The sequence below is a fragment of the Myotis davidii genome, unplaced genomic scaffold (genome assembly GCF_000327345.1).
Source record: "Myotis davidii unplaced genomic scaffold, ASM32734v1 scaffold866, whole genome shotgun sequence".
Lineage (NCBI taxonomy): Eukaryota > Metazoa > Chordata > Mammalia > Chiroptera > Vespertilionidae > Myotis > Myotis davidii.
The window spans coordinates 507,664-516,466 of record NW_006297145.1 but is presented as its reverse complement, the minus strand read 5'-3'; the positions used below and the strand labels follow the sequence as shown (position 1 = coordinate 516,466).

General features: G+C 45.3%; 1 protein-coding gene across 1 annotated transcript in view; it reads left to right on the top strand.

The window, feature by feature from the left end:
* TNC (tenascin C) overlaps positions 1-8,803 on the top strand; it is an 89,431-nt gene that overhangs the window by 43,703 nt on the left and 36,925 nt on the right. The window contains exons 11-13 of the mRNA XM_015569899.1: positions 3,975-4,247; positions 4,784-5,056; positions 5,640-5,912. Of these exons, the coding sequence (XP_015425385.1) occupies positions 3,975-4,247; positions 4,784-5,056; positions 5,640-5,912 (819 nt within the window). The remainder of the gene's footprint in view (positions 1-3,974; positions 4,248-4,783; positions 5,057-5,639; positions 5,913-8,803) is intronic.

Here is an 8,803-nt window from a genome sequence, read left to right as displayed (position 1 = left end):
CTGCCAGGGAACCACTTTTCTCTTAGTTCTTCCCATGGCCTTTTCCTGGTTGCATTCAAGTTGTGTGTTATTCAAAAGCCTTTTCTGACCACTGATATAAAATGGTGCCCCCATCCTAGTTTACCCCTCCATGCTGCTCCAAAGTTCATGACACTTCTATGGCCTGATATTATTCAGTAGTTGGTTTATTTATCCATGGCCTACCTCCTACTGCCAACCAAAATGGAAGCACTCTGCCTCTACCCAGTGCTGCATCCCCAGGGCCTTGGACACAGCCAAGCACAAGACGTGCTTTATGAGACTGTGGACCTCAGTTGTTCCAGAGGCAGCATTTCCATTGTATTCTCTGGCCTCTGTACTAGCAGCCCAAATTCTCCTTCTTAAGGATTAGGGAAAAGGGAAGGGAAGTCTTTCCCCTGGGAGGTCTCAGTTAAGCTTAATCTGGAAAGAAGAGGGAGGGAGGGAGGGAGGGAAGGGAGGGAAGGCAGGGTAGAAAAGAGGGTACCAGGCCTGTTAGCATTGAAAAAATTGAGTGTGTATCAGGCATATCCTTCCCAGCCCTCCTCTCTGCATTTGACCCTGATAACCTCAGGGGTACCCTGCTTGGAGTGGAGGCCAGGAATTTGCTGTGAGCAATAGGGACATAAAACCTGGAGAATAGATAGAAACACAAAGCCACTGAAGCATCTTTCCATGCCAGTGTTGGGGAGGGAGAGATTTCCCTCTTAGTTCTTCTGGTTGGTGGAATAACTAAAATGACAGAAGACAGATTAACAGGTGACAATCACCAAATTTATGTATGTTCCAAATGGATATTTGGCCCAAGAACAATTTGGCAGTAGAGGCTTATATGCCATCTTAAGCTAAAAAGAAAGGAGGGGTAGTGATTTGGGCCTTGAAAGAGGGGAAAGTTCACATGGAGATGCAAAAGCAAATATTTGTTAAAGGAATGTTTGCTGGGCTACCTTGAACAATGGGACACACAAAGGTCTTTGATCAAAGGGGCCTTGCTATGTTCCTCCTTGTCTATCACACCTAGTTCATATTAAACTGTGGTCATTTATGATGACAGCTCCCTTCCTGGAGAAAGTCCTCTAATTTTCTTAAGCAGCTAGAGAGAAGGTCAAAGGTTCTTCTTGAGTCTTTAGTTTCTTAAAAATAACCATTTTAGAATAACAAATTTTCCAAAGAGGCATATTTTAAGGCAGCAAGCTGCCCTGCAGTATCATCTACAAGACATTGGGAATCTAAAGATTTAAAGTTGGCAGAGCCAGAAATTCTTCCAGGCCAGCTGGTCAACCCACCATCAGCACAGAAGGGGATTTGGAAATCCTGATTTCCCAGGCCCACTGACATTTTTCAGAGGGTAGATGCCAGTGCACAGCTGTAAGAAAAAGACAACAGCCTTTTCATAAAGAAATGCCAGGAAATTGTGTGTGGAACTACACTGCGGAAACCCTGGGTTTCTGAAGCAGTAAGCCCACAGTGTGTCATTTACCAGTGAAATGTAGAGTCTGCATTTATTATGGGATACCACTTGGTCCCTACCTCGACTTTTGTCTGCAGAATTTTTATTAATATTATTCTCTCTCTTTATCATTCTTACCCCTCTTCTTGTCATTTACCTACTGATTTTACTCATTAAGTTATACTGTGACTTATCTGACTAGCATTTGTTTAGTGAAGGGTCAGGTGGAGTGCCAAGAGCACCCAGATACAGTCACAGCATTGCTCACTAAGTATAAACCGATTGTCTTTCTTGATTGACCAACCCCCCAGAAAACAAAAAAAATGGAAGAATAGACAAAAATTGAGGTGGCAGTACCATTACCATGATTACTATTTACTGAGCAACATAACATTAGATGAAAGTTAATCTCTCACCTGTATGAGCAGCTGAAGCAGATTGTACAAGACTGTCAGTGGCATATGAAAACCTGATTCAAGGAGAAAAGATGGTTCTCATCAGGAAGAGATTTTCCATTGTGGATCTCCTCTCATCTCTCCACTAATCTTTATTGCAACAGTTTAATAGATAATCAATAATTATCTCCTCCCTGCCCAGTGAGGTGACTCTCAGATTTCTTACAACCTGGTACCTGGTATTTCTTTCATGGAAAGAAAGATGTTTTATGTCAGAATGTGAGAGAGAGAGCTTTAAAAGCTAGCGAGGAAAGACAGTGACTTAATTCACATTAAGGGGGGAATTGTCAGTGTCAGCTAAGTTGCTGAACAGCACTTTTGATGGCAGGAGTAGAAACAAAGAAAATGCGCTAAGAGGAGAGTTATGAGCCAGAGGATCAGTTTCCTTAACCTTGTCGTCTTGCTTAGCCTGGATTTGTACCATGTCTTTTTAAGCGAGGACTGCGGGAGCACTGACAGGGACATGCTCCCAAGGTCAAGGAGACCATTGTTAAAACTAGACTGCTGCTCCTGGCCTCACAGGCCCGAGGGATTTAAGGATGGCTGACTCTCCTTTTCTTTTGCCCAAACTGGATACATCACTTTGAGTTCAGGGTCCTCTCTTTCTCATCGAGGCCATCTGGGTGTGGTTATAACTGCTATGAGGCTTTGGGTATGCACTTCAGGACCCGAATTTGGATTAAGTGAGTCCATAGAATGTAGTTCAAGATCAGGTGTCCTTAATATTTTTTGAAATGGGCCAGATAACTTCAGGCCATACAGTTTCTGTCACAACTGCTCAGCTGTGTCTTTGGAGCTCACAAGCAGCCATGCAGAAATGATGAGCATGGCTATGTCCCAATACAATCTTAATTTCATCTATTTTCTTACATCATGAAGTATTCTTCTTGTTTGGCTTGTTTTCCCAACCATCTAGAAATATAAAAAGTACTGTGAGCTTGCTCATTACCAAAATAGGCAGCAGACCTCAGATGGCAGTTTACAGACCCCTGTCCTAGATCAGCAAGATTTGCAGGACTGTAAGCTTTGCCAATGAGAATTAGAAAGAACATTCTCCATAGGTGGAAAAGTCTGAATTAAAAATATTCTTGAAAAGATGCATTTTCCCCTCTGAAAGGCTATCTTCCATCCAATTGCAACTAAGATTTTCAAGTTAGAAGCCTGCTTTCATGGGCATGCATAGCTCATTTGAAATTAGCAACCAGTATGAGACATAAATAGAGGGGAAAAACATTCTTTTAAATAAACTTAAAGCAGTTCTTACTTTGTCGTTTACAGGATCCATTTCCAGAGAAAGTCCTTTCTTCCCAGGTCATGCAAGGTCCATGTGAGCTCAGCCATGGGCATATTATTACCTTGAAGGCATATTTAAACAACAGCGATTTTACTGTACCTTGTGGGTTTGGATGAATGACGATGGCACATTCCATAGGGCCTCAGTCTGTCTTTCTATCCAGTAAGGGACAGTTTTGCAAAGACTCGCCGCCTGGCTCAATTCAGCTTCACTCGTACCCTATTAATTTGCCTCTCATCTTCCTCAAGTGGTTTAAGTAAACTGATTAGAGCCCCAGAAACTTGAAAAAATTCCAACACAAAGTGACAATAAGGTAGAGGAGATGAAGGAAGCAGGAAAAGGAAGGAAATCTAAGAGGAGCCAATTTTCTCAAAATACAGATGGCTGGACAGCTCAGACCAAGAATCTGAGGAATAGCCAAAAGCTGTTCCTTCAGATCTCATCTTCCTGAGACACTTTCCAAAATGGAAACTGAAGCCCAGAGAGGTACTAACCTAGACGGGTAGAGTTTTTTAAACAAGTCAATAGGAAAATGCCATTTCAAAAACACAAGCCCAAATATGCAACAAGGCAAAATAAGTCTTACATTGATTTTTCTGATGGTGTTTTTATGCAACAGCACCATTCGGGGATGCGGTCGTGATGCGAAGCACGCAGGCCCTCACAGCCTTTCAGCATCGGCTTGCCATTTCTGGGTCCCCAGAAGGAAAGCATTTGCAGGAATGGCTTAACTGACCCCCTCTCTGTCCTTATTCAGACCACACCCCTGAACTGGAAAACCTCACCGTGACCGAGGTGGGCTGGGATGGCCTCAAACTCAACTGGACCGCAGCTGACCAGGCCTATGAGCACTTTGTCATTCAGGTGCAGGAGGCCAACAAGGTGGAGGCAGCTCAGAACCTCACAGTGCCTGGCAGCCTGCGGGCTGTGGACATCCCGGGCCTCAAGGCTGCCACCCCTTATAGAGTTACCATCTACGGGGTGATCCGGGGCTATAGGACACCAGTGCTCTCCGCTGAGGCCTCCACAGGTACCTCTTACCTTTCTGTCTGTAGCCTCTGTTTTCTCTACAGGAAACTGCCAAGGATAATCAGACGGGCTTGCTTTTGAATGGACTAGTTCTGCCCCAAGGTATAGCACCTTGGTGTCTAAGAATGGGGAGCCGCCAGGCTGCAGGGTCCAGGGGCAGCTTTCAACCTGCACCCATGTGGGCCACACCCTGTGGAGTCTTGCAGAGCCCGGTCTGGGGATCACACATGCAGCCCCTGAGGCAGGGACCTTGAGCTTCACAAACAGGCTCCCTCTTGGTAATGAAAGTTAAGGCATTTTACTTCAAAGTAAAAAACTAATCTCCTTGTCTACTGGAAATTAGAGCACTTTGTTAATGAAGTAAGATAACCAATATTTTCCTACATGCTATTTCACAAATTTAGGAAGCTGCATGATGTACATTTATCTAAAGAAAGTCACATTTTTTTAAAAGCCAGATAATGCCTATTCTTGTGTCAAAGCATCCCTGGATCTCATGTGATTTGAGTATGAAACTGGTTCTTTGTCCTTCTCCAGGGGAAATTCCCAGTTTGGGAAAGGTCACCGTGTCCGAGGTGGGCTGGGACGCCCTCAAGCTCAACTGGACTGCTCCGGAAGGAGCCTATGCGCAGTTTTTTATCCAGGTGCAGGAGGCTGGCACTGGAGAGGCAGCCCAGAACCTCACAGTCCCGGGAGGGCTGAGGTCCGTGGACCTGCCCGGGCTCAAAGCAGCCACTCAGTATAGTGTCACCATCCGCGGGGTCACTGGGGACTCCAGCACAGCCCCTCTCTCTGTTGAAGTCTGGACAGGTATTCTAAACTAATTTACTTATTTGCTTCCTCCCACTGTCTCTGCTCAGGAGGGACACAGCTGCTCCCTGCTGCAAACCGGGCTCAGCCCCTACCCTTGGGGAAAACCCGTGAATCAGCCTGTTCCATCCAAATGGCATATCCCTTATACGGCCAAGTCCTAGTCCTAGCCGGGTCCATGGAGAACTCCACCTGCTCTTCCTTTACAAAAGTGAGAGGTGACTTCTCTTTTAAAGCAAGTTTCAGTGACAGTATTTCAGAAGTTGGAAAGCACAATTTGCAAATGGAAAAAATTTTGGTCTGAGCTCATCTTAAGCACACACCAAAGGACTCCCCAAAGCCCCATTTGTATGTCAAAATAGAACTTGCGAACAATTCCTAGAACTATCTGTCATCTCCAAAGGCTGAATAGGAAAACCCTGGCTTTAGTGCCAACTACTGGAGTGAGCTCAACAGCCGCAGTAAATAAATTACTGGAATCAACACAACCAGGACAGCTCCTCCCTCGCCCAAATGCCACCTTACCTGAATTAAGTGTGCAGATGCCCTTTTAGTAACTCAGGAACTCTGTGTCCTTATGCAGAAGAGGTTCCAGATCTGGGAAACCTCACAGTGACCGAGGTTAGCTGGGACGCGCTCAGGCTACACTGGACCACCCCAGATGGGATCTATGAGCAGTTTGTCATTGAGGTCCAGGAGGCTGGCCAAGCCAAAGAAGTGCACAGCCTCACCGTTCCTGGCAGCCTGCGCTCCGTGGAAATCCCCGGCCTCACGGCTGGTACCCCTTACACAGTCACCCTGCACGGCGAGGTCAGGGGCCGCAGCACTCGACCCCTTGCCGCAGAGGTCATCACAGGTATTGGACCCTCCTCTCAGATCAGGGGTGTGATTGAGCCAATCTCTTGGGAACAGAGAAAACCCTTGTGGCAAGAGCCAATCCCAGGGCTGTTGAGAGGCAGCGTGAACGCAAGCTGTAACTCAGAGAGGTCTGGTTTGGAATTCCACCTTAACTGGCTGAGTATTCTTGGGGGTGTCATTTTCCATCTCTGAGCCTTCGTTTCTCACCTTCAAATCTCAGACAACACCCCTACCTCAGAACACTGTCCTGAGATCATGAAAGTGCTTAGCAAAGCGCCCATCCTGTAATAAACATTGAACAGCAAATAGCTACATTTATCAGGTAGCAACATCTCATGATAAAAACAGCACAGACTGTGGGGGTGTCGCACAAGAATAAAATTCAGAACTTTCTAGAGAAATCGTATTGTTGGTGACCTCAGAGTCACTCACGGCCATCTACCTTGGAGTCAGATCTCTACAGAGTGACCTTTGAAATGATCTAAAATTATCAAGTCTCTCTCTTCTTTTTAAAAATATATTTTTACTGACTTAAGAGAGGAAGGGAGAGGGAGAGAAAAGAGAGAAACATCAATGACGAGAATCATTGACCGGCTGCCCCCTGCATGACCCCTACTGAGGATCAAGCCCACAATCAGGGCATGTGCCCTGACTGGGAATCAAACTGTGACCTCCTGGTTTATAAGTTGATGTTCAACCACAGAGCCACACCAGTGGGCAAGTCTCCCTCTCCTTAGTAGACACTCAAGGCAGGAACATTTCCAAGAAAGGACAGCCACATTCAACTTCAAGGTTTTTCTTTGATTTGGGGAGGAAAAACAATCCATCTCAATTTGTTCCCTGAAACTATGCTGCTCCATCTGTTATAGAAAACTCCATACTCTTCATGAGGTTTCTTGAAACAGCCTTCAAAGGAGCTGTGGGAAATGGGGCAGATATTTGATAGTAGGATGTTTACATTGAGCGTTAGGCCCATGATATTTTCTACAGGTTCTGTTTTGATAACACTATCCAAATAAGCTAATTCAAAGAATTGTTTTTCTTGCTCATATAGAACAAATAAAGTTGGTCCTTGCTAGAAACTGCACACAATTCCAAAAGTCAGAAAGGTAATGTTACAATCCACCTGAGCTGACCAAGCTGTCACTGTCCTGGGTTCCCTGGAGTCACTTCAAACCAAAGAGCAAAGGGGGCCTTTGAGACATACGTAATCTGGGTGCAAGATGCTACCGTCTGCATCTGTAGTTGGTAAACTTTCATTTTTAGCAGAATTCCTTGGCACATGAAACCTTACAAGGAACCCTATTTATGACAGCTAAACAAACAGCTGATCTTGGTGAGCTGGGAAGAGGGCTGCCTAGGCCCACGGCCACAACCCAGTTCTTCCAAAAAACACCAAGTCTATGTGGAACAGAATTTGGAAACAGCCCCTCTAAATGGCCTGGTTTGCTCAGACTCTCGTGGTAAAATTCCTGCAGCTATTTTAACTTCTAACTTTGAATCCATGGCCACTTCAGCCTTCAAAAGAGAGACTGAGAGATTACATTTAACCCTGAGAAGCAAGGTTTCATTTTTTCCATAGTTGAATCTAAACTTTCTAAAATCAGCCACAGTAACTACATAAAATGTCCTTCCTACATTGTAGAGAAGTAAATAGCAGGCCCTGCTCTGCATGATTTACCAAGCAACCACCACTTCTCATTAAAAGTGGGCCCGCCCTTCACACAAAGGGCCTTGCTTCGTGGTGCAGGCATTCTTCATTCAGACAAAGTTCTAGCAGAAGACCGTTGAGAGGGAAAGATCCGGACCAAGAATCCCATACAGAACCTTTGATCCCCAAAAGCTGGGAAAAGATCAGAGATAAGACATCAGCCTTGTCTAAACCTGAGGCTTTATAAACCCAGTCAAATAGTCTATGGCCAGCAATGAGATGATCTCTCCAAGGTCAGCAATGAAATAAAGTGGGAATTATCTCCCATAGCAATAAGAATTCCCAAGGGGAGAAATTGAAGGTTGGTTTGCCTGTGCAAATCAAAGCCCAATAAAATGCAAATGGGAGTTTGCAGCAAGGAAAGGAAAGGTTTATTTAAGGAAATGGCACCAAGCCGGGTGACACAGGTGAGCTAATGCTCTAAAACCTGGCTCCCCGGTGGCTTCTGGAAGGTGGTTATATAGGGGGGAAAGCATTAATCATGGCGACTAAGGGAGTTAAGGGCATGGGCTCTACTTGCCTGGTCAGGGCCAGGGTAGGATGTAGTTGATCATTGCATCTGGTCCTGACGTCAGCCATGGCGTAGCTCTGTCTGATTTTGAAAGGATGTAGTCAGTAGGGTTTGTTCCACCTTCACGGGTCTGGGGCTGAAACATAACTAAGGTCAAGATGTTATCTTTAGTTTGACAAAACCTCTCTTGATCAACAAACCTGAGGCTTTGTTCTTTAAGGGAGATTGATGCTGACCAGAACTAGTTGTCCTGAGGGCTCCAGGAGAAAGGAGTGGATGGTAGTGTGTGAGGTGGGAGGGTCTGGTCGAAAGGAGGCAAGGGAGTCACGGTGCTGTCAGGGCGAAGCTGGCTGGGATTAGGGAAAAGGTCATTTTAAAGAAATGGAGTTCCTGTGCAGTTAAGCACCAAGACAACGATGTATCTGTTAGGCTGCCAATTACCAGGTACTCACTCCATGTCAGGTAGGACGCTCAGAGGTCTATAGACAGCGTCACTTAATCATCACACAGTCCAAGAAAATGGTGTTGTCAGCTCCTTTTAAAGGTGAGGAGAGAGGCTCAGAGATGAGTTGGGTGACATGCCAAGATTACACAGCTAGTAAACATCAGTAATGAAGTTCTCACCAAGATGCAGCAGCCTCCAAAGACTACACCTCTAACCATTCCT